The sequence below is a fragment of the Cyprinodon tularosa genome, unplaced genomic scaffold, assembly GCF_016077235.1.
Source record: "Cyprinodon tularosa strain WSP-4 unplaced genomic scaffold, ASM1607723v1 ctg197, whole genome shotgun sequence".
NCBI lineage: Eukaryota > Metazoa > Chordata > Actinopteri > Cyprinodontiformes > Cyprinodontidae > Cyprinodon > Cyprinodon tularosa.
In genome coordinates, this window is record NW_024038720.1 from 2,838,618 (window position 1) to 2,865,141 (window position 26,524).

At 39.4% G+C, this 26,524-nt stretch overlaps 1 protein-coding gene across 9 annotated transcripts in view; it reads left to right on the plus strand.

The window, feature by feature from the left end:
• The window catches only part of cbfa2t3 (CBFA2/RUNX1 partner transcriptional co-repressor 3), a 41,432-nt gene extending 21,301 nt beyond the window's left edge, over positions 1 to 20,131 (plus strand). For 2 of the 9 annotated variants that reach the window (XM_038283924.1, XM_038283925.1), the window contains exons 2-12: positions 1,882 to 2,037; positions 4,843 to 5,084; positions 5,248 to 5,337; positions 6,958 to 7,139; positions 8,399 to 8,682; positions 9,721 to 9,806; positions 10,977 to 11,265; positions 11,750 to 11,818; positions 12,378 to 12,431; positions 15,207 to 15,397; positions 16,887 to 17,255. In XM_038283924.1, coding sequence (XP_038139852.1) covers positions 1,908 to 2,037; positions 4,843 to 5,084; positions 5,248 to 5,337; positions 6,958 to 7,139; positions 8,399 to 8,682; positions 9,721 to 9,806; positions 10,977 to 11,265; positions 11,750 to 11,818; positions 12,378 to 12,431; positions 15,207 to 15,397; positions 16,887 to 17,255 — 1,986 coding nt within the window. In that variant the 5' untranslated portion in view covers positions 1,882 to 1,907. Of the gene's footprint in view, positions 1 to 1,539; positions 1,630 to 1,881; positions 2,038 to 4,842; positions 5,085 to 5,247; positions 5,338 to 6,957; positions 7,140 to 8,398; positions 8,683 to 9,720; positions 9,807 to 10,976; positions 11,266 to 11,749; positions 11,819 to 12,377; positions 12,432 to 15,206; positions 15,398 to 16,886 lie in introns of those variants that run through there. The other 7 variants (XM_038283920.1, XM_038283926.1, XM_038283922.1 and 4 more) reach the window with 7 other exon arrangements.
• Positions 20,132 to 26,524: the final 6,393 nt, after the last annotated feature.

The window sequence follows — 26,524 nt, forward strand, 5'->3', positions numbered from 1 at the left end:
AAGGATAGATTCTTTGAAAACATTTTTTCTCTTGTGATGGACAGAAAAACGAGGGGGGGAAAAGCAGTTTTCATGACTTTATGTTTCCATAAAAGGAAAAAAAGAAAAACAAAATGGAAAACATTTTATTTTATTGTTTACAAGAAATGGTAATATATGAACTGCAGAGATTATTCAACAAATTCAGCATAAAAATTAAACAAAAACAGAATGAGTGAATGTGTCTAAACTCTTTGGTTCATTTTTTTTCTGGTTTGACTGATACGTGTCACTGACATGTTTTCATTAAATTATCATTTAATATTTGACTTTCTATGATTAATAAATCGGAAAACATGAGCAGCCATTAGAAGTAATAAAATGTCTAAGCTTCCAAAGACACAAAAGATTTTATCCTTTAGATTCTAGATGTGACCAATACACATTTTTTTTTCATCAGGTGGTTTAGTAAGAAATTTTTGCCCTTTAGTTTCATAATAGATACAAGGACAAACCTTACTTCTGTCACATGCATAGGCAATCAGTACCATATTTTGAGTTTTTATTATTTATTGACATCAAAGACAGTTGGGTGATTCACACAAAGTATGTAGGTCCAAAATGAGGAATAATGTAAATGAGAGCAAAAAGAAATAGCAGTGAACATTTCTTGCTTTCGCTCAAAGTGTCTCAGCAGAAGAATCATCACATGGACCATTAAGTCTACTCTGTGCTCACATCTGTTTTTATAAGTTAGAATAATGGCTTTCTAGCTGAAGTTTTTATATTTCTTCATATTCATTTAGGAAAATTACGATGCAATTATTGTAAAAAAAAAAAAAAAAACAACAACCCTCCCATGTGTTCTGATATATCTAGTGGATACTCGATAGATTATCCTAGATCGATTGATTTTGCTCTTATTATTCTTTCACTCTATGGAACGCGGTTATTGGCTGTTTCCTGTCCTTAAAAGTAATCTCCTCAAAGCGCCGAAAAAGTCATCACACTCTGTACTCAGGTTTGCATTGCACGAGGATCTGGTTCCAGCAGCTGCACCGACAGGCGGACACAAACATCGAGTCAAGGCTCCATAGATAGATGCAGATAGATTTTAAGTTTGTGTATACGGTTTCATATTTTTGGCCAGAATTTTAATTGAACTACGGATCACATCCTTAAACTTGCTGATGTACAGTACATCCACATTGTGTTGAGTTTATTGCACCATCCTCTGTTGTTAAGCTACAAAGCTTGGCCTTGCCTTGTTTGGTCCTGGCAGCCTGTCTGGCAGGGGACAGAGAAGACTCTGGTAGCAGGACGGAGCTCCGCTGAAAGCCAGTCTCAGTGATGGACAGCAGCAGATCCAGCTGCACTTGTCACTGGCTGTCAAGCCGGCTGTCTAGGCAGGGGAACGAGAAGGGACAGGCGGAGAAGTGTGTGATATGTGAACATGTGTGTGTGTGTGTGTGTGTGTGTCTGGGGGTTGGAGGTTAGAGTAGGAGGGGGTAGGGTTGGTGTGTGCACTGATTGGGATGTCATTGCTACATGGGTTGTCTATGTGTGAAGGAGAGACCATGAGGGAAGAGGGGGGAAGTGAGGAGCGGTGATCTCAGTTAGCAGCAGCTGAGAGGGAGAGCAGGTGTTATTGTAGGTCTCTTGAATCTCCAGGAACAAAGACAATAGTTTGGAGTTTGGATCCATTCTCACTTTTCGTATTGATCTTTCTTAGCTTAATATATGAGGCTTTTCGGTTTAAGGAAACAGGGTGGAAATGTTAGTGCTTGCCTCTTTAATCCAAGGTCTCCTCTTGGCGTTTTTTGGGGATTTTTAAAACAGGAGCTTCATTTGGAACCTGTTTAGATTTTATTTTATTTATTTATTTTTTTTTCAAAATGGCAGGTAGCAGGGTGCTGAAGAGTGGAACAATGCCAGATTCACCTGCGGATGTGAAAACCCAGCCCAGGTCCACCCCACCTACCATGCCTCCTCCACCCCCGGCTGTGAGCCAAGCAACAAGTCGAAACGCCTCTTTCACACCAACCACCAGTAAATCAAGTAAGACTCCTTTTGTGAAGCTATACAGGTTCTTAAAATGTTTTGGCTGGACCTTGTTTAACCCACAGTTCTTTTACATGCAGTGTAAAAGAACTGTATGTCTTCCTGTAGGCCTTTAAAGTTGACAGACATGAGGAAAAAATCGAAGACGTTTCATATCAGTGATCAAGTTGTTTATAGAAAGCAAAATATGACATCAGAAATTTAAAAAACAGATGAAAAATTTGAACAAAATATTAAGCCAAATGCCAATTCTGATGTTCCAAAGAATAAATAAAACATATAACATAGAATAATTACACAATAATTTTTTTTGATGAAATCAACATTTCAAAATACACTTTAAGTTATAAAATGTACAAAATCAACAGTTACAGTATTTTGAATAGGTTTAATTGCAGTATACTGTTTACTGAACTTTCACTCAACCTCCAAATGACACAGCAGTCGCAGGAGATGACAAATGATTAGTAATGTCCTGATACAACTTTTTCATTTTCGATACGATACTGATATTGCAGCTTTGAGAACAGGCTGATAACACTAGTGACCCGATACGTTATTAGCACGAGTTATGCAAGCTTTTATTACTTAATTCATCATGTAGAATGTTAGAAAAGGCTGTATGAAGTAATATTAATAAAACAGGGAACAAAAGTTACCAACAAAATGTATGAAAACAATTGAGCCATGTTATATTAACCGATGAGTTAAAGAAACTTTTAGAGGTAGTGTTTCTATCAGCACTAAAATACTGGGTGTTTTAGATGCCGGCTGATAAAATACGCTATTCGTTTTTTGGTTAATATCGGACCGATATGTGATATTGGATCCGGACATCCCCTAAAATAATATTTAACCAATAACTAGACTTTCACTTCATTTTCTTAAAGACTTTTCAACACCTATCCAGGGGTCTTTACATTTACAAAGGCTCCATCATAGGTGTCTAAACGTCTTTAGAAAAACTGGACGAAAGTCCAGCTGCCTTCCAATTAAAGTCTGTTTTGTGGTTGCATGACTAAGAATTCACACAGATATTTCACCAATAACCCAAATTGTCTTTTCAACTATTTTGTATTTTTGCTTTTTTTTTGACTGTTTTTCGGGAAATTTAATTGAGCTGACATTCTTCACAACATATTAAATGGACATTGAGTCACTTACCTATATAGGGAGTTATGTAATTACTTATATAGGGAAATGTAGTGGATGAAATGAAATGAAGAAGGGTATTTTTTGAATTTCTGCTATAAGTGGTTTAGTTTTTGTTTTCTTAGCATTAAACATTTCTTTCAGGTTTTTGAGAGTTTCTTATGCCTCCCTGCTTCTCTGTTTCATGGATTAGTTGAGGTGGCTTGTTTGTATCATGTATTTTCTTATGCTGACCTTTATCCCATTTTGCAGGGTGTTTTACAACACTGTCCTTAGGTTGCTTTTGTTTTTGCCTAGTCTTTGCCCATTTATTATTATTATTTCTTGAATTATTTTACCTACCAGAATTATAACTATTCATTAAGCCTAAACATGAGACTGCTGCGTGTCAGATGGTATCTATAATAGACTCTTTTGCTTTTCATTGTGTTTGATTTGATGGTTCTGGTTTACATAGAGTGAAAGGAATCCTGGCTATTTCTCTAGTGAGCAAGTGTCTTGGTCACTTGTGTATCAGGTGTGTCTCTTGTTGCATTTGTGTATCTTTTGGTGTGAACAGTAATCTTGCTGGGAGGAAAAGAGTGTGTGAGTGTATGTGTGTGTGCATTGTTTGTCAGGCAGCGAGTTGGTGCAGGGGATATCAGGCGTTCTTTCTTCCCTATATAGTAACGCCAGGCCTTGTTGTTTCACCTGTCGTGGGTGGCGGTCAACAGCGTAGCTCTCTCCTTGCGGCTCTTCCTCATCTAAAACCAGAACACAAGTGCTGGAATCACATGGGTTAGTCCATATGCTTTCAGGACTTCGACCCATGGATTAGAGCAGCAAGCATGCCTGAGAAGAACCACAAGAACAGGGAACAGCTGAAGGTTAAAGAATCTTTGCCTCTTCCAGAACTAGGACCAGATGAGGCAAAGAGATGCTGCAGGAGACATGAAATGATGCTAGGCATGCTGCTGCTGTGACATGACTTATGGTTTAATCATAGTTACATGACATGTTATAGAAGAACCAACAGCATGTGCCATACAGTCATCATATAATCCCATATGCATATAAATGCAGATAAAAATTGTGACGGATTGAAGAGCAGCGTAAGGGGAAGAGGTCAAGCTGGAGTGTGTGTTTGCTCTTGGGGTATTTACGGGTTTGTATGGGCAGGCACTAAGGAGTGAATGTGTGTGATCATATATGTGTACGAATACTGTGACTATTCCAAACCCAGGGCTGCAAATCTACTCTCAGCTGGTGGACATGTGCAGAACCTGATTTAGTAACACACCTGCTACTGGTATAAAAGTAACACAGCCCACTGCGCTATTTTTGGCATCTCTTTAACAAGTTCCTCTTATAGCTGCGTCCTACTGAGTTAGTGAGTGAGTGAGTGAGGAGCAGGGTGGAATACAGGCCAACAGAGGGGCCGATGGAAAGGCTGCAGGGGGTCAAATGGTAGCACTTGTGAGACAGCTGAAGTTCCTGCAAGTACACAAGCAGCATAGTAGCACAGTAGAAAATTGCATCCCTGCTGTTGTGTTAAGCATCAAACATCATGCATCTGCCTATAAGACTAATTTAATTGCTACAGCTGTCATCAGATCTATCAGACTCCCCATACAGGAAACTCTAATGCTCCCCGTCTGTGTTCTGCTGCAGTGCTGAATGGGAGCAGCTACTCTCCTACCTCGCTAAACGGTGCTCCTTCGACTCCAAATGGCTTCAGTAATGGGCCAGCCATGTCCTCGACGGCCTCCTTGTCCAACCAACAGCTTCCGCCGGCTTGTGGTGCTCGACAGCTCTGCAAACTAAAGCGCTTCTTGACCACGCTGCAGCAGTTCGGCAACGACATATCCCCTGAGATTGGGGAGCGAGTGCGCAGCCTTGTGTTAGGACTGGTGGTAGGTTATGGGACCATCTGTTCATTGCAGCCTAATGCTCCTTTATTGCTTTGAGTATCATGGTGACTGTCAGTAAACATGTTGTGGACATTTTTTTTTTAAAGAAGGTTCAGTTTTATACCACTTCTGTTTTGTCTTTGTCACTTCCTGTTGTTTTAAACAGAACTCCACTCTCACCATTGAAGAGTTCCACTCCAAACTTCACGAGGCTACTAACTTCCCGCTGAGGCCTTTTGTCATTCCTTTCCTAAAGGTAAAAATGAATCAAATCTTTTTCTTTTTTTTATCAAGTGTCTTAAGCGCTAGCTGTGGTTTAATGAAGCTGGGTGGGTCTTCTGTAATTGTATCTGAATCAGATTTAAAAATCTGAAAGAGGAACTAACAGCAAACAGCAGCAGCAAAAGGGGAGCACATGTTTTCACCCGGTTTTAATAAGAGCATCAACAGTTTTGCTTGAAATTTTTAACCAAAGCTTTGAACAGTTCTTTGCTTTGTCTCTATTTTCATGTCTAAGCAATAACTGTCATCAAGCAACGACTCAGCAATTTTTTTTAGCATGTAGTGATTTCAGATACAGGTGGTTTAAACTACCATGGATGCAAAATCGGTGGAAATGTAAGGTGATAAAACAGCAAAACCCAAACCATTTTTTTTACTTTGTTGTCTTATTAATATAATGATAATCCATCTGACCTTGGTCACAGAACATTATTTAATTAAAACGTTTATTGAAAACACATTTAATTAATTTCTTACTCTTCTTTATTTAATGAAAGTTATCCTTTAGTAGATTAGATCTACAGACCTTGGTAGATCATGTCTTTAAATCAAGAAAAAATCCTCGTAGATCAGCATTTTTTGAAATACAAAGACGTGACCATTTTGCACTATAGAACTCATTAAAACATTCAAATAATCTTAGTCCATTTTTTTCCCTATTCTGATGCTCAGTTTGAACCAAGTCTGATGCATTGACTTGTTGACTCACTGTCATGAGAACTGCATGTCAACCTGTGTATCTAAAAAAAAATAGGCAATTTACTGTATCAGCATCTCTCTGTTTATTTTTTCTCTGCCATTAAAATTTTAGTCTTCAGCATTCATGTCAAGCAAACATTTGAATGTTGCTGCCCAGACAGAGGAGCTGCAAAATTCCCACGGGTTTCTCTGCCAGCTCTAAAGCCATTTTATACACCCTAGTTAAACTATCTGTCTCATATTCAGTTGTCTTTCACTTCTGTTCATATGAAACCTGTTGAACTTTAGCGTGTGGGGTCCCATTCAGCTCTTCCCAAAAAGTAAAGCAATGACTTAATTAAAACTTGTATGTAAGCAGTGAACCCATATAAGAAAGACACCGCTTGTAAACATCACTGGAAGGATGTAAATACATCTTTAAAAAAAGTAGGTGTGAAAGAGTGTGTGAAAGCGTCGGACCTCCTGCCGTGCGATGATCCCTCACATCTGGGACGTTGCAGCCATGGCTGTGTTATATCAAGCTGACAGGTCTGAGAGGACTGTTTGACAGCACTGTTACAGACACGTTCACACGTAACCTGCCCTCCCCCCACATGGAGGGACAACACACACAACAGCACACCCCAAAGAGAGCGAGGCACACGTGGAGGAATGTGTCAAGGGACCTGTCTTATCTCATTCTGTCTCTTCATCTATCACTCTCTCTCTCCTTTTTTCCCTGAATTTAACCTGGCATTATTTCCCCCTTCACCCAAAGTTCCACCAAAGGTCTTATTTTTTCCTCTGGTCCACTTAACTCCTTTAAATGTAACTTGATTAAATCTACATCCTTCCTGCAGTAACTTACATAAATCCTAAGCAAAGATGTTTCTCTTTCCTCTTTGAACCAATGAAGGCGAACCTGCCTCTGCTGCAGAGAGAGTTGCTGCACTGTGCCAGGCTGGCCAAACAGACTCCAGCTCAGTATCTGGCTCAGCACGAGCAGCTACTCCTGGACGCCAACGCCAGCTCTCCCCTTGACTCCTCTGAGATCATGCTGGAGATGAATGAGCACGGCAAGAGAAGGACTCCTGATAGGTGAGACATTAGAGGTTTTAATGTGCTGTCTTGAATTAAGTTGGTGTTTTTTGGTCTGCATTTCAAAATGAGAGATAAATACTCCCAATGCCAGCTTGGTTTTGCCAACCGTCTGGGGAGGAGGAAGATGAATACAGATTATTAAAAGAGGAAAAACAGAGAAAAAGCTTAAAAAAAAAACAGGAAGTAAATATAAAGTTGTGTTAAACTTGAGAAAATAAAAGACTGAAACAGTACTGTTTTTAGTCCTCTGCCTCTCCCTGCTGGCCCTATCTTTTATCCCCCCAGCAGCTGTCCATATGTCAAAGATGTGTCCAGGTGGTGACGTGCTGTGTGAGGGTGTTGGGAAGTCAGTGTCTGGCAGTTTTGGATCAATCACAACCAGAGGTTGAAAGCTGAATGTAAAATCCTCCTGTAATCTGCACACCTCCGCCTCCCAACCTCTGGCTTATGTACAGCATGCAGAACTGAACGAGAGTAGGAGGAGGAAGGGAACAGAGCCAACTTTTTTCCAGCTGTTCCACTCATTCGTCGGCGACCAAAGCCAAATACATGCATGAGCTCAGCGCGCACACATGCATGAAACTTCATCTGCATGCAGGCAGCCACATTTTTTTTTATCACGTTTTGTTCCCGTTATGTTAAAGGGTGATTTTTCATCTGAATGCCAAGCTGTAGCCATCCTGCTAAACAGATTAATAGCAACACTCCCATTTAGACTGACCAGATGGCTCAAAGGCATACACTCGCTTTAAGCATACAGACATATACGAGTGTGACCAAACATCTGTTAAATACGCAGCCCTCAACCCCCATTGCCCCTTAAGCCTGACTGCAGGGCGAGGGGGAGGGATATTTGCGATCTAAGAGTAGGCAAAGGGGATATTTAGATTAAGAGCCTGGGATGTTGGGTGTACAGTTGGACTTGGCTCTGTTAGATACATATGGTGTACAGCTGTGCAAAAAGCTTTAGAGAAGCAGTGCTGTACTGTAACTGAACAACAAGCAGCTTTGTCTGTTTGTGTGTGTGTGTGTGCTGGTGGACACCATATGGGAGTTCTCTGACTTAAAAGAAAACATGTTTGTGTTCCTCGTTTTAGCTTCTCCAACAGGAAAGTTTGTTTACCTAAACTGTTTCACACATATAACTGTTTTTGTTTCTCATATTTAAAGGGAATTCATTATGGTCTGGTATTGTTATACAATCTTTGTTGAATCAGGGTGCAATATTTAGCTTTTGTCTGCATCTACCCATTTAGGACCAAAGACAGCTCCGACAGAGATGGCTTGCACCCAGAGCACCTGGCGAAGAGGCCCTGCACCATCAGCCCCAGCCAACGTTTCAGCCCTAGCACTGGACTCCCAGCTCACCCCCCTCCCAATGGCCTTCCAACTCACCCGCCCAACGGTCTGCCCCATCCGTCCAACCCTCAAGTGGGACCCCAGCACTACCGGCTAGAAGACATGGCCCTGGCGCACCAGTACAGGGACGCCTTCAGACACAGTGAACACCGGGACTCTAGAGACAGGCACCGGCAGACAGGTAGAAGATTTTAATTGCTTTAAGGATTTGCTGGTTTCCAATTAGGGACTGAGAAGTGAAGGAATAAGAGAAAGACCAGTTGTTTGGCATGTGTGTGATCCATTTGGCAATGCATCTATATAAAGACTGCAACCATGCCTATTTGACCAACTGTGGCAACCATCTGCTTTTCTATAGGGGACAGATCTGAATTCTTTTTTAGCATCGTTTCATTTTTTTTTAAACACGTGGATGAAGTAAAACCGTGAGGGGAAAAAAGAAATTTGGTTTTAGACTGTTTTTCTTGTAACATCCCATCTAGAATCAATAAAAGAAATATTTTCTGCAGTGTTTTGCCCAATGACTCTGATCTATTAACCAGTTTGGCATTAAAACACCTCAGGATTACAACACAGTTTGCACCAGCATGCATGTATTATGAAGAACGCACTGTTTTATCGTTCATTGAATCTCAACAGCTAACAGGATCTGAAACATATAGTGATGTACTTTTTAATCACTTATTTATTTTAGTAATTCAATTCAAGAAGTGACACTTATGTCATATATACTAAGTACACACAAAGTGATATATGTTATTAGTTTTATGTTCATTTTATTATTAGAGAGAATTATTCTCAAATCAAAGAGATCCTCCTGCTGAAATGTTTAATAATGTACAATAATTCTTAAGCTCTTTCTTGAGTTATAGTATCATTGTGGTGTGTTAGTGTAAAAATTTGGCTTTGCTTTTAGATCACCTCTCTCCTCTTGTTCTTGACCATATCATATATATTCTTTGTAGGCTTTCGGTCAGTTCAGCTTATCCTTTTTTCATTCTAACGATTAATCTTCTAAATGAACAGAGTGAAGAAATAAGACATAACAAACATCAATTGAAGTGTAATGGATCAACAGATTCAGAATTGCATTATTTCAATGAAATACAGTCTCCATGTTTTAAAATCTGTTATCGCAGCTGTAGTTAAGAGTAGGGAATAGCAACTATTGAACAGCAACAGCAGATGATAGAGATGTTGCATTTGTTCCTTTTTGCAGCTGTGCATGGAGCTCGCCAGGAGGAGGTGATTGATCACCGTCTTACAGACCGAGAATGGGCAGAAGAATGGAAACATCTTGATAATGTATGTATGAGTGTGCTTACTCCCAACCATCCTCTGCATTTTTATTGACACTAAACCTGCAGGGAAAGCAGAGGAGTCAGCTTAAGATGTAAGTTAGCTGTAAAACCAAGGATGATAAGCAGATGACGTCAACAGAAGAGAGAAGAGAAGGGTCAGAAGAGAGGGCTGCCCTCATCCCACCTGAGTTAGAAGTTGACGGAGGTAGTAGTCAGTGCAATGAATTAACAACTGACGGACACCTCTCCAGATTTCCCACCACCACACTCCAAAAAAAGAAAGCTGTGAACATTAGAAACCCACACACATACTCTGTTAGTTAGAAACAGAGCCCCAGGTGGAGCTGAGGACCCAGCGGAGAGCCGCTCCAGCTGGGTAGAGCAGCTGAGACAAGAGCTGCAGCCGGGGAGGGAACCGGCCAGGCCTGGACCCCTGCCAAATTAGAAACACTTTACTGAAATAAATATAGCCAATTCAGAGGGGAGGGAGGTGTTCGTGAGGCAGAGGAAAAAAAGGATTAGACTAGAGGGGGTGGGGGTTAATAAGATGGACTGAATGTCAACTATGCTAAACCTATTTAGCAGACCTTGCTGAGTCTGGAAAAAAAGGGGCACTCTACAAAAAAGTGACACAGTTTTCAGCAGAGGGGGGAAAAAACCCACAGGAAATCTGTTGAGTTGGCGAGCAACAGAGCATAGTGGGGGAAGGAATCGGCTCGTGCTTCTCATCCACAGTCCAACTGTTATAATTTTATTGTGGTGATGCTTCCAGACACGGAAATTCACCGAAAGGGACACTTTCATTCAATAGAGTAGATAGAGCAAACCACACAAGCTATCCGCTTGATAGAGGGCATGTTTTTTAGAGTTGGATTAAGATGTGCTCTGCTTAACCAAGTTTAAATGTTGTTGTGGTGCTTTTTTACTTTGAAAACTTCTTAAACTCAAGTTTTCTTTGTATTTCAATCTACGTGATTGTTGATTTGGTCTTAAGCTTGGTGTCGCTTTACTCTAAGGGTCTATGTTCTCTTGAATTAGTGGAGACCCAGTCATTTGTTCAGATTATTTGATTTTTTTTTCTTGTGTTTTTACTGTAAGATTTGGGCAAGCACATGCTTCTAAAAGAATGGGGATTACATTTTCCAACTGACGTTTCAATTTTTTGCCTTTTCAGCTTCTCAATTGCATCATGGACATGGTAGAGAAGACACGGCGCTCCCTGACCGTGCTGCGCCGTTGCCAAGAGGCCGACCGCGAGGAAATGAATCACTGGATCCGCCGCTACAGCGACGTAGAGGAGATGAAAAAAGGTGGGAGCAACGGACAGCACTGCCTTCCTCCTCCTACTACTCTTCCTCCTCCTACTCCTCACCACAACTCCTCCTCCAACACAGCTAGCAGCAGCGAGTCACTGCCCATAGGAACTTCCTCGGCTGCTGAAAGGCAGACAGGCAGACATACAGGTAGACAAACACACTCAGGGTATGTTTGGCAAAGCAAAACACTCATAGCAAGGTAGGGCTCATTGGAGACACTCAAAACCCCTAATATGCCAATTCAGACTCAAAAACTCAGTTAGAGGATCATATTTTCCAGCAGATTTGCAAATTAGAGCTCCCACTGTGAGGCAATACAAATCCACCTGCAGCATGCCGGATTTTTAACTGATTGCACTCTCGTGTTAACAGCATCCTCATTCAGGTTTAAAGCTGGAATTGATTTTTAATCCCTGTATATGCATCCTGTACTTGACATGATCAAAAAAGAAAAACCTGAATGCTTGTTTCCAAATATTGAGGAGGGATACAAGTATATTTCCAAATGTTTCTGCACCTGATTTGTTTTTCTTCCATACACATCAGCAAAATAGAATTGGATGAATGCGTTTTCATGCAATTTCAGAGTGTTGTTTGTTTTGCTGATTGGATGCATGCGTTTGTGTTTCAGAGATCCACAGAGACTTCTTGCACCGGCCTTCCTCAGGATACTTGCCTGAAGAAATTTGGAGAAAAGCAGGTAAGATTGGACCACCCTCAGTCCTACTATCTTCGTGACTGTTCCCCAAACCAAGGGCTAACAAAACACGTAGCATCCCTCTTCACTGCTTCTGACACAGAGCAGAGGCCTTATGGCCGTAGCTCCATGAGACTGTCGGCTAGGAGGCTCTCTGTGTGGTTTAGACTAAACGCTCTCCATTTGTCACCAATATGAAAGGCCACTGCAGTTAAAGCTGCAGTGAAAATGCAGACACCAGGACCTTGTTTAGTCGCAGCAGTGCCGCACGGGGTGGAGCTCACCTGATTTCCTTCACTTTTAGATATGATCTCAAATACCTCTTCTGTCAGAAAAAAAAAAAACTAGACTTTTTGCTCTGCTTGGGCTCCTTGCTTACCATGTGATACACAGAGCCACTCCCAGGAGTTATCCGGCTCAGTCTTGGCTCCCAGTACTATTATATTGCACTCATACTCCAATACCCTGCGGACGAAAAGATGCTGCTGCTGTCGACAAAAATACTGTGCTGCATTTTCACCAGCAGGAAAAGCTCTTTTAATTGCAGTTGTTTTTCATACAGGTACTACAAGCATGCCGCTTTCCCCAGCTCTAAAGCACCTACAAAGCAAGCAGGGTGAGTAGCGTATCTTACTCACAGCATCTCACCCCTTGGTCTTTGTGTGCACATGTGTCACCTTCAGCTCTGCAGTCAGGTAGTTTTTTTTGTTGTTGTTGCTTTAATTAAAAAACCAGACACATATTCTTTGGTCTGGCTGGGGTTGAGATCTAAGATCTGAAGTGCGTAAAAGCAGCCAGTAATAACACGTCTTAGGGACTTGCCAAATCTCTGCGGAATTAAAACGTTAATATTGCTGCCCTCGTGTTTTCCATTAAGTGCTAATTGCCCCAGCATCTGCTATGCAGTCTTCTTGATAAGAATTAATTAAATTTGCAAACTAATCTTAGTGGTGCATGCATTAAGGCAGATAATTGAGAGGCTTGGAATAATGCATATAGTGTTTGCAAGAGGGAGAAAAGAGGGAAAGGGGTATCAAAAGAGGAAATGAAGCGTAAAGGTAGAGACGGGATGACAGAGTGAGCGAAAGCTCTGGCTAGGGTAATTTAGTGTTAACAGGATTTGGAGAATCAAGGTTTTTTATTTTAATTAAGCTCATTGAAGAAAATATTTGCCCCCTACCTTTTATAGGGCCTGGCTTGTCAGTTAATAAATAATGTTATCTTTGATTTGTCCTCGTTTGATATTGAAATTGGTTTGCTGTTCTGAGATATTTAGGTGTGAGAAAGTAAAAGAAGGCTTCTAAGGGGTGAATCATTTCTGAGCACAAGAGTCAAGCATGGATAACTATCCTCTACTGGCTTATTTCCTCTGCACAGTAGTTTGAAACAACTGAGTGGATAGGTGAGGAAAAGTGACAGATATTTATGAGCTCCCTCTCAGACAGAGGAAATGGGGATCGGCCGGGAGAAGAGCATCAGCCTCAGCTCCTCCTTGGTTGGTCTAACCCACCTGGCAGGCTTTCTGTATGACTGTTATTTGAGTCTCTGTGTGTGTGTGCCCCTCTGTCTCCCTCGCACATCTGGGGGAGGAATAAGATTTAACATTTAATTTTTACAAATGCATTGCTTTATTTGAAGGTGTGAATAAAAATAGGAATGTGGCAATCACAATAAGCACTTAACTAGTGAGGAGCAGAAATTTGGCAACCTTGTTCATGGGTAAACATACATGTGTACAGTTTTGTGTGGTTATATATATATATATATTTTTTTAGTTTTTTTTGCACTTCCTATCTGAACTGAACGAAAGCAGAAAGTGTCCAACTTTTAATTGTAGTGTAAGGACAGCATCAATCAAAGCAGCTAAAAGGTGCAACACATTCCATTCTGGTTCAGGTCTGGTGCCAGTAAACATACAACATAGATGGATTATTTGATTTTTAGAAAATATAAATGATATAAGAATTGGTGGTATCTTTTAATCCCAAAACATATTTCAATCCGATCAAGGATTTTTGTGCATGTAAACAAAGCTTCTGAACCCTGTATAGACTTCCAGCAGGACAACAGTGAACACACAATCAACGCTACAATGCAGTGGTCCAGATTAAGGTGCACTGGTGTGTTAGAATGGCCAAGTCAGACCCAAAAACAGTTGCTGAGGTCACAAAGATTCAGTCTCTAGATGTGTAAAGCTGGAGGTGACATACAAGGGAAAATTCTACAGCTGTGATTTTATTAATGTTGATTTTCTAAAGTACTTGCTTGGGGTGGATTAAGTCAAATGCTTGCTACCATTTACAGAATTTAAAGAAAATATTTAGAAAACAATTGCATGAGATGTTGCTTTGTCATACAAAATAACAAGAAAATACAAAGAACTTTGAAGTTGCATTTTAGCAAATTGTGAATAAGGTCGTGGTCATGAATACTCATTCAGAACTGGTAAAACGCTCCTGTGGAAAAAGTCCTGCCGTCTTGCATGCCAACAGCAGGGAAGTCATTTATTCTCACTCTCTTACAAACTCCTCTTAAATTGTTTCATATCTTAATTTTACTTGTCTTGCCAATAGCATTGCGTTTAGAATAATAATAAAAAAAGCTGCATTCCCAGGTAGCGTTTTAGATGTTTGATTAATTTTCTTAAGATGGTACACATAGATGAAGATACACCTGGCCTAAATATATTTGGAAATCTGTATAATATGGAATAAAACAAATGGAAGTTGCATAAAACTTATCTGAGAATAGAGAAAAATAGCAAAGGTTTTTGCAGAGGAATAGCACCATATACTGTAAATAACAAAAATATTAATCTAAATCTAATGCTATTTACAAGTGCTGCGATCTTTGTACAATTTGCAATGGAAAGTGTCAGTGGGGCAGCCAGGCCTGTTTAATGATTCCAGCTGCAGACAGGAAGAAAATGTTTTTTTGGTTGTGGATGTTGGTCCTGATGGACCACAGCCTCCTTCCATAGGAAACGTCTGAAACAGTTGGTATCAAGGGTGAGGGGGGTCAGTTGCAATCTTTCCTGTTGCATCAGGGTTCTGGAGGTGAAGAGAAGGAAGATTCACACAGGCAGAGATGAGGTCAGTGAGGGATGTGTAATTTGCAAACTTCAGGAGTTTGATGGACTGGTGACTGGAGTTATAGATTTTAGGTGTACAGGGAGGTAAGCAGAGGGGAAAGGACACAGGCTACTGGAATTAGAGACTTTTTGTTTTTCTGCTTCACCTGCAGCTTTTTGTCTGTTTTGAAGTCTGTGATCCACTAGCAGGTGGGGTCAAGCTGGAAGACAGAGGTTCAAAGGTTTAAAGCTGTCAGGGTAGAGACAATGAGATTCACCCTTTAATCATTAAAATCATTTTCTTTTATCTGTGTTCCTCAGAAGAGGCGGTGAACGAGGTAAAGCGGCAAGCCATGTCGGAGCTGCAGAAGGCAGTGTCAGACGCAGAGAGGAAAGCTCACGAGATGATTTCTGCAGAGCGGTCCAAAATGGAGAGGGCGCTCGCTGAAGCGAAGAGACAAGCTTCTGAAGACGCGCTAACGGTCATCAACCAGCAGGAAGACTCCAGCGAGGTAAGCATAAATCACCTTTATCTAATAGTAAAGAAACACTGAGAATAAAGCAAACAGATGACAGCTTGATCACTAAAATATATTTTACATGTTTGCCTCTATTTTTATTCTTTGTGTTTCCTATCTTACAGTGGGTTCCTGGCCCTAAGCTTTGGAAAACATGTCCTTCTTAAACCCCCATTCTTATTATATACTCATCAGATCAATATCAAAGTTTACTTTGTTCTCAACAGATAACAATTCTCTTCTATAATAAAAAGAAAAAAAACATTTAATGGAAGAGTTGTTGCTCAGTTGTTCCAAGCCTAAATGTAAAGCTGTTTAGCCTGAATATTATACAAAATAGATTATTTAGCTGGTATGAGTTTACCATCTAAAATTCTGGTTACATTGAGCTTAAAATTCATTAAAGGTTGTAATTCTTTCAGGAATAAAAGCCATATGACTCAGAATGCCTGGTTCAGAACTTCAGGAAGCATTTGACCACCACCAGCTAACAGCATATCAGCTGGCAATGGATCAAAATCCCCTAGCACCATAGGAAGTGTACATTTAATCTATCTCCAGCAGTCAATGGGCGAGAGGCAGGGTGCACCCTGGCCAGGTCACCAGTCCATCGCAGGGCAACACAGAGACACACAGGACAAACAACCATTCACACACACACTCACACCTAAGGACAATTTAGAGAAGCCACTTAACCTAACAGTCATGTTTTGGACTGTGGGAGGAAGCCAGAGTACCCAGAGAGAACCCACACATGCTCAGGGAGAACATGCAAACTCCATGAAGAAAGACCCTGGGCCGGGAATCGAACCCAGAACCCTCTTCCTGTAAGCCAGCAGTGCTACCCACTGTGGCACTTTAAAGATATTATTATATGTGTATGAAAGAGCGTGACGTGTCTAATACAAAAGAGAAAACTCATATTAAATGTCTTACCAATGTAGTCTTACATTATACAAACATTCGTCAAGGATCATCAATCACACTAAAACTTAAAAATGTGGTCAAATATTCAAGCACAGAAATTGGAACAGTCAAAATGTATAAAACATAAAAATCTTCAAAGGTTTGCTCATCTGGTGTTATTTCTCTCAGTTAGTTCAATTCAGATCTTCACAAATGAAGACGTTTAGATTGACTAAACTGATTAAATGTTGGATTAAAGATAAAGAAGATTAATTAATAAATGGTCTGCTTGAGTGTGAAACGAATTAATGTTTTATTTTTTTTTAAAAGGCGTTTTAAAATATTTAGGTAAAGCAACTTATCATTTGTCCTCCATTAATATTTTGTAGAAAATGTGATAGAAAAATGTGTCTTACTTTAAACAATTAAATCATAATAATTGGTATTTATCTTGGTGTGTCTTGGTTTGAGTTATAAGCCTGTGCGTATAACTCAACAACCCCCCCCCCCCACCACCATTGTTAAGGAGGGGCATGTTGCAGTCCCCTGATCCCGTCTTTCATCTCTGTCTCTCCAGAGCTGCTGGAACTGTGGCAGGAAAGCCAGCGAGACGTGCAGCGGCTGCAACACGGCTCGCTACTGCGGCTCCTTCTGCCAACACAAAGACTGGGAGAAGCACCACCACGTCTGTGGTCAGGGGCTGCCAGGGGGCAGCAGCGTTCCCTTGGGCACCCCTTCCTCCACCTCCTCTGTGTCCTCCACTGCGCCCCCAACCCACTCAGAGAGCTCTCCTCCGGGACCCCTTTCCCTGGTGGGGCAGAGCAGTATTGCAGGAGTTGCTGGCAGCGGGAGCATCTCTGCCAGCCCCAAAGAGAGCAGTTCAAGCAGTGCCTCTCGCTCCACGACCCCAGCGACCCCTGCCCTACTGGATGCCACCTCTCGCTGACGTCCGGGGCTCTCTCCCTGCCTGTGCATACTGAAATGACAGTGCCCACACTCCACACAAAACCAAACTGAGGAATCTGCATTCTACATGGCTCCCTTTCCTCCACTTCTTCATAACCCTCTCCTTGCAAGCTCTGTGATAACTTCTTCAACAACCAGTAGCTTTTCACAGCGTGCATAACGTTTAACCTCCCCCACAGACACAAAGACTCCAACCAGAGGTTCAACATGGTGCAAAACGTGCATCTTGCCGTGTCTGCTAAAATATAAGTTTTGTTTGTCGAGAATGAAAAAGGGTTGCCCTCAGTAATGTAGGTATGGGAAGGTTAGGGGCTTGACTAGGCAGCATTGATGAGGGATAACTAGTACTTGATAGGATTTCCCCTTTAATTTAGCACCAGGGAAGGCACAGGAACCAGCCCTGAAATGAGCACTAAAAGTGGCACCTCTGGAGTTTGAAAATGAAGAGACCAGAAGCATAACCTCATTCTGAAACCTAGGTGGAAAGGGATTAAAACTGTAATGCGATGTATTCCTCAGAAACACAACTTAGTATTTATTAAAGGTTTTTTCTGGCTTTAAGGAAAACAAAGATTATTCCAAATGTTCTGAATAAAGAATAATAGCGCTGATGATGACGATGATATAAAAATAAATTAATTTTTAACTGGTAACTACCTTGCTAGCAAGCCAAGAATATCTACACCAGACTCACCTCTCTGCACCATTACGAACCCAAATAAATTCAAAGATGAAGCAAATAACATGATCCAAACCTTTTTACTACACTGCCAAAGTAAAAAACAAAACAAAAACGTGATACATAAAAGCACTCATCTTATAACCAAACACAAAACAACATCACCTCCTGAGCAGAAAAGCCAGCCCTGAGAGGACCAGGCATCGAGGAGCTGCATCAACTAAACTGTGACCTGCTTTGATCGACAGCTGCCTCTACAGTTTGGATGAACCTACAACATTTCCTCAGTGATGGCCCAGACTAGTGAATATTGACAATGCTGTGAACTTGAAATTGATGGAAAACCTGCCACAGTGTGGCTATTTTCTGAGGACATGATGAGGGGGGGAAAAAGGAAAAACCTCAAAGGAAGCAGAAATGGACGCAAGGCATTGGAGCTGCCAAAAACACAAGCTTGGAGACTGCATTGAAAATAATGGGAATGTATAAGGAGATGGCTCAAAAGTAGATTGTTGCTCTGTTTTTGTTTTGTTTTGTTTTGTTTTGTTTTTTTAACACAAGCTTACCAGGAGGAGGTACGTTGAGGAATTGCCATCACCTTTATATTCACTCCATCCTTTTCCAAAGCATGACTAAGCAGTTCAGAAGAGCCAACAGGGCGGAATAAACTTTATCCTCCTTTCTTTCTACCTCCCCTCATCCCACAACTCCCTTCCTTGCTCGTATCCACACTAGTTGAGTCGTATTTAACCCCCAAAATACGGGGTTTGCTTTGAACAGACCTCCACAGCACTCACACAGGGAGGGTTGAACCTGCTTGTAGATATTCCTCTTCTCTTGTAATTTTTTCATAAATGTCTTCTGATTGCTGATGCCACATGTGCTGCCCTTGTGTATACTACCCCCTCCCAAAAAAAAGGACTTTGTTTTGGGTTATTTACCTTTCATTTTCATCAAAGTTTAGGTTGATCAGTCAAAACAGAGGCTATGATGCTTGTTTATGAAAGGAATTGCCCCACATTGTACTTATTGTTTGAATTGTTGTATCTATATTAATGAGATGAAACCCCTCTTGTAGAATATTTTGTATTGCTCGCATTGTAAGACAGTGAGAGGACGGAGGTGCAATATGAAGAGAATTCAGCTACTGAATGGAACCTCAGCAACTGCCCATAGGGTGTCATATAATATAGATACATATAGATATATTTAAAGCAACATCAGTAACTTAATGTGAATGTACATAGTATTTAAAAAGGTCCAAAAATGTGTTTGCCAAATAACAAAAACCTTTAAAGTTCAGAACGTGACTTTTTTTTTTTCTCACAGTACATTTGTTTTTCACTCATACAAGCTGAATTTTCAATTCAAGTGTCATGAAGCTGTTGACGATAGATGTAGCTCCAGGCCACTTAACGTTATGTGTTTTGATCTGCCATTGGTAGATCATCCTGATATAGTCAGTTGTAAAAGGGTTAAAACATATTGGATCCATTTAAAATCTGTCAGATTAAGGAGTTCTGTCCCTTTGACCAACTTTGGTGACCGTAATGGTTCTCTGTCTTGGTCCTGATCAATCTGTGTATGTGATTTCTGATCGTTCTTTACCTCCCCTGTTATACAAGACAAGCCATTACTGTAGGGTAAAGTGATAAACCAGTGTTAAGCTCACATCAAAAGTAATTTTCTGTCTTTTAGACTCGACCATGTTTTGCATAAAGATGTGATTTAAGAATAAGCTGTAGGTGTTGAGCAGGCTTTTTGATTCCAGTAGGGAAATAAACAGACTGAATGCCTTTTATACAGATTTTTGTTAGCCCTACATCACTGGCCCTATTTACACTTTGACCAAACTTGGAAAAAATATTTTTGGACTATTTGGGATGACTTAAAATTCAAATAAGCTACAACAAAAAAAAAGGTCATGCTTGTTTTTTTTGGTTTGTTTTGGTTTTATTTATGTTATTTTGTTGGGCTTAGTCTTTCCTTTGGAACATCTTTATTCTCCCCTAATGTCTAATAGTCTCTCAGATCCATCACATGCCCCCCTGTCCCTGCTGAAACGAGCTACCTCCTGTGAGCATACAGCGAACCACCAGGAGAAGCTGACCTGGTCTTTCAAAAAATAAAAAAATAAAAACACAAAAAAACATAGATTGCTTCAAAACAGACATGGGCACACAATCGCAGTTATAGGTTATCAAATGAATCCCCACTGAAAGGAGCTGTCATTACTACCGATGTGGACTGAAACATCTATTTTCACCAGACTGCAACTTTATAGTTAAAAAAACAGCTTTTGTTAAGAGTTATTAATAGACACACATTCAGTTATTCCTGCTTTTTATTAAAACAACCACAGATTCATTGATGATAATTCATTTAATGTCTGAAACCAATAAAAGCACAAACCAAAGTACTAGTTTTCCATTGTAGACTGCAACATGGCAAGTAATGACAGATGGCAACCAGTCAACCAAAGTATGTCTGAAAAATACACACTAGGACAGTGCAGGAGAGCCTGCTGGACAAACAAACAGGCTGAGTTTCAGATGTGAATTCATCCTCAAGCAATCAAAGAGCTTGTTGACTACATATTGAGTAACGCTCCTCTATAAACAACAGAAGCGTCTCCTTTGGAAAAAGCCAACTGTGTGTACTTATAGCTATAAAGCCTTGCAGAGTTTAAGTGAATGTGTGGTACTTGTGTGTCTGTCTGCGGATTGTGGTGTGCCTATCTTTTAGTAAAAAAGAAAGAAAGAACAAAACCAAACAGCAACAACAACAACAAAAAAATCTTTATGTCGTTCTGCAAACTACTTGAAAACTTCAGAGCTTTAATGAAACCCAGACAAACAATAGTGGTGCATTGATTAAAAAAAAGAAAGAAGCAGTTTGGTGCAGGTATATCTATATAAACATCCACATCATAACACAATAGGGTGACAGTTCCATTCAGGTCTTGAAGTGCTTTGTGTGATCCTCATTGTCTGCGAGTTAGACCTCAGATAAACAAAGCCAAACCCAATAGACAGCATACAAATTACCAAAATACAACCAAAAAGCTGCAACTTTTTTTTAAGTTACATTTTTTTGTATGAAAGAAACCTAGATCCTCACCCCCTCCTTACGTCATCATACTGCAAGTTAGAAAAAATGAAACCTTTCCACTGTTTTTTTTTTTTCTGTCAAGGTATTTTAGTTGCTAGATGGATCCTAGACCTCCTATTCAAGGGTCTGCTAACTAATTCCATCAGCAACATTTTTTATATATGGGCAAAAGACATGTCCACAGATGTGAGCTGGGTTGGTGTTTGTCTCAGCCTGTAAGACAACTCAAAAAGTCTGCCTATGTGATGATGACACGACCTTCCTGTGAAACAAGTCCAGAAAGCTGAAGTGGCAAACGGTGGACGCAGCACTTGTTTTCCGATAAGCCATGGCTCCGAATGATCTCATTTTTAAACTTCACATAAACTGAAAACAAGTTTATGCTTTTGTATGTGTAGGGACGCCTTCTATACTGTATTGTGCAATACACTGATACAGAAAAAAAAAGACATGTTTCTGTGGGAAAGGCTGGCGCTTTCAAGATCTTTCCTACTATGTTTCATTTCTCTCTTCTGACAGTCCTGTTGCCATTCTTACAGTAGATGAAGTAAACTGTGCCAGAGGAATTAAATTCTGATTTGTATTTATTTCTTGCATGCTTCTCTCCCTGTTGCTAATACCGCTTTTTAACTGTTCGCTCTGTTGGATGTGTGAAGCTGTAAAACATTCTAATTCAGGTTATTGTCTGTGTTGAACAATGTAACTGTGTAATTAAAACATGAAATGACATATCCATCACACTCCTTCCTTTTCTTTATCTTAATCAAAGATGTATTTCTAAAACAGATTCCTTGGGGGAAGAAAATTGTTCTTTGTTATTCAGCTCTATTATTAGTGGGGTAGGGTTATATAGATCAATGCACTTCCATGTCTGTAGTTTTAAGATACCAATAGATCCCAACACATTTGAGTTCAATATGAGCTTAAGTGTTTGTTCTTTTAAATATATATGAATATATAAAGAGAGAGAGACAGAAACAGATAGATATATGTCAAATCTGAAAAGTGCCATTCTTTTAATGACTTGCTCAATATCAACTCTGCAAGAACAGAGAGATATCCTCTTTACAATAATAATTTGAAACTTTTTATCAGGCTTATTTCTATTTGTAAAATAATCGACCTTAAATGGGTAGATATTTTTCCCACTAATTTCTACCTATTATTTCTATTTTTAGAATGACCTGCTTTAGGGCTCTGTCACTTTTATGCAGATTATTGTTTTTGCACATATATCTCCACACACCAGCAAAACATTTATGTTTTGCACAAAAATTCCACTGGATGTATTTTTTAGCGCCAAAATGGAGGTACAAAGTTATACAAAAAATGCATTTTCTGAAGACAACCCTTAAGCCTGTAAGGTAAGTAGCAGTTCTATTATAACCCAACAAAAAAAAATAATATTTTAAAATATATATCATTACATTTCTACCCCTTGCACATGTTGCCCTGCATTCCATTCTGCTAGAACTCACACAGCTTGCATCATGATGCACGGTTGTAACTTGGGAAACAAATTAAGATTGTTTCTGCTTAGAAATCCTCCAGTGTGGTTGATTTAAAATAAACCAGTAAAGAACAATCATTAGGGTTTAGGTAGCAAAAACCTTTTCACATATGTCAAGATTGGTTGGGATGGCTTTCTCCCTTACTAAATGAGGCCCTTACAATGAAAAAAAAACTGTTAACTATATTGAATTATCGAAAAAGTCATATCACCGCAAAATTGTTGTGAAAATATTGATATTGAATTACTGTCCACCTTTAATTTCATGCATTCAAATACAAATAAAAGGACCATGTTCACTAGTAGAGTTTGTAGGGTATTATGTATGACACCAGGTAATCATGCTAATAAATAGTCTATGAAGAAAACTTTAGTTACATTTTATGTGTAGCTGCTTAGCCAGGTCTTTCTCAGTCAGAATCCAATTTTTAGGAGCTATTCTTATTTACTTTTAATTAGAACCTGTATCATAACATTACATCAGTGTGTCTTATATTCACACATTAGCCACAATAATTAAGTAGGGAAAAATGTTAATATTTTTTTTAAACTTAAGACAAATGTCCATCCTTTTCTCCCCAAAAATACAAAATTTACCATTAAGACTAACATTTGTCTGAATTGTTTTCATGGTTTAATTTAGCAACTAATAGTATAATTGATGGCAGTGGAACCAAGCAAAATCAGTATTTTCCCAATGGAGGTGAAAATAAAGAGGAAACGTCCAAGATCAAGTTTGAAAAATCACGAAGAGTATCCCATGCCAAGAGGGACACAAAAGAAACATGAAGATTGGTGTTCAGTGGAATCATGAGAAAGTACTGCCAGCACATGGCAATGATATCCAATAATCTTTATGCCAGTGAATTACATCAGTGCAAAAACTATTTTCAGGCTCAAGAAAGACTAGGCAAACACTATCAAGACAAACATTGGCTCATATTGCTCTATTTAACATCAATAAAAAAGTTTTGTCTGCTTCTTAGACATATTATGTAAATAGGTCCCTTTGATTGGCCAGACAGACGGACTTATGCCTTGAGTCAGTCAGGCTACCCTTTAATGCCAGTGTTGAAAGAAAGATAATAAAAACATTAGTGATGGGGTTATTTTTTTAATTAATGGAGTAATCTCACTTTTTTGTTTTCTCAGAATGTTAAAGCAGTTACTTTGTTTGCAATCTAACTTGGTGGGTTAGTACAATTTGATCATTTAAAGCAAATTTTCGTAAGCACACCTTGAGGAGGAGAGAGGGAGCTTCCCGTGCAGAGATGGAGCAGGAGCCAAAGGCATAAATGATGCTGATTGGCTGCTGAGATGTAATATAGGTAGGTGTTCAGCATGCAATGATTGATCGCATAAACTGAAAAGAGAGATGTAGATTCAATGATGGTGTTCCTAAAATAGAAGCGTTTGGTAAAATCAAAGGCTAAAGGTTCCTGTGATTTGCTTATTATGTTCAGGAACAATAACCTAATACACCTCAGTAGCAAACAGCTCTAATCTAATAAATTATTTTACACTGTCTCAACACTGACACACACCTGGCTGTCTTAGCTGTTACTCTTTAGTTTTTTACAATTACATGCTGGAAGAAAGTCTTCCTTGTCCTTGATCATAAAGCACTTAATTTTTGTCAAATTGCTGGGAAAGTATTGACCTAATGGTACCTCTTAGCAGTTTTTAGCCTGTTAAATTAGAGATATTTTTCCCATGGGTGTTGCTGAGAATACTACTCCAAGCATTTCTTCAAGGGTGGACTATAGCAAGTCTTTGCTATCGGAAGTCCACAAACTGCAGTTAAAAGCTTTCAGCTGATCAAAAATACTGCAGTCAGAGTTCTGATAGAAATTAGAAAGAATCTGCAGGTTTACCTGTGGTTTCTAGAATTTCAAATTTTTTTGATTGATTGATTACTTATTTTAGTGTCAAGCACCTTAACTGGTGGCCAGCCCTCATAAGCTTATTAGAGAGAGCTAAACGTAGATAAGCAAACAGATCTTTTAGTTATCAGGCTCCTCTCCTGTGGAACCAACTACCAGTGTTAGTCCGTTAGGCAGACACCCCGTCTACTTCTAAGACTGAGCTTAAAAGGTGCCGTTTTCATAAGGCTTAAAGTTAGAGTGGCTCAGGTTATACTGAGCATTATCTGTAGTTATGCTGCTATATGCTTAGACTGCTGGAGGACATAGGAACCACACCTCATCATTCTGCTTCATTCCATCTCTATTCTCCCATTTTGCAGTATATATTTGTTCAACCTCTAACTTAATGCTCTCTCTGATTTTCCTTGTCATGGTAGCTTCATCTGGCCTGACCCTGTTAGGCAGAGAGCCTGTATCCGTGCCCCACTTTTAATTTCTCAATGTGAGCCTATTAGTGGCAATTTTCAATCATATGAGCACAGAGAGAGGTGAATGACCAGTGAATAACACATAATTAATAATAATTATGTGTGTAAATGACCCACCCACTTTCTAGTTTTCATCTCTCCTAAGTACCTATTCAGTTCTGAAGACATATACCTACATAATTCAAAAACACAAAAAATTACTAACAGAAAATAAATGCAGAACAAAAAAAAAACTAGCACATTCAATGGACGTTATTGCTTTGATATGATGGTTTTCTGAACGTACAAAAAAATTGAAATATAAATGCATGTTTTCATTGTTGCCGTTCTTGATCAGTTTGTTTCTCTAAATATTAGCTGTTAGATTTTGGCACAATCACAGGAAGAAAACAAGTCAACAATAACAATAAATATTGAGTATAACGTGTAAAGATGAAGATGCCCCCTTTGTATTCCTACCTGCACCCATATATATTTAAGTCTACAACCGGCCCTGGTTATAAATGATAGAGCCAGGTCTGTTTTGTTAGGTTTAGTTCTGTTTCTCTGAAAGACATAGTCTCAGCTTTTACTGTGACTTACTGCATGTGCTCTCTTTCATCCTTTCGACATGAAACTCAGAGCTTGTCTATCAAATAATTTCTTTCCTAGACAGAGCCACCTCTGGAGCTAGTTTATCATTACCTTGTCTAACATAGACACTATCTGTAGATTAGTGCTTCTATGTTTAAATGAAATGTGTTGTGAATTTGTGCTAAATAAATAGATTGTGTCCAATTGAATTTTAAAGTTTTAAAAAAATCCATCCATCCATCCATCCATCCATCCATCCATCCATCCATCCATCCATCCATCCATCCATCCATCCATCCATCCATCCATCCATCCATCCATCCATCCATCCATCCATCCATCCATCCATCCATCCATCCATCCATATATCTTCTGTGACAATTATCCCAAGCGAGGTTGCGAGGGGTGCTGGTGCCTATCTCCAGCTGTCTACGTACGAGAGGCTTTAAAACATACAGTTTTTTGGTATTTTAGTACAAACTTTAAAATCACATCTGCATAGAAATATTACAATTAAGTGTCTTAGCTCACTAGTCCCACCACAAATTGCAAAATGGTGTAGATTATTATAAATTTCACCAGATATGCAGTCCTCTTTATTCATTAATTATTTAATTTTATTAATATATCTAATATTAATAAACTACTTTTGATAATTAAGTCCCAGCTGTATTTAAACTTCAAATAACATTTGGAATATTTTGATTAAGCAGTAACTGAGTTACTTATTTAGTTACTTTTTGGGGAAAGTAAACTGTATCCAAAATTAGCTAATTTTTATTAAGTTGACTGTTTTTAAATCCCTTGTCAAAACCCAGCTTTTCCCTTTTGCTTTTAACACCTATTAAGATAGTGGGCTTTATTTTATTTTCTATCTTTTTTACCTTTTTTTATCCTTTATTCCTTTTATCTTTCACCAAATTTTATTGATTTGATTGCGTAAATGTTATTTTTAGTCATGTTTAAGCCGTTTTTTTTTTTTAATCTCTGCTGTTAATGTTTTGTTTTATTTATTTGTTTATT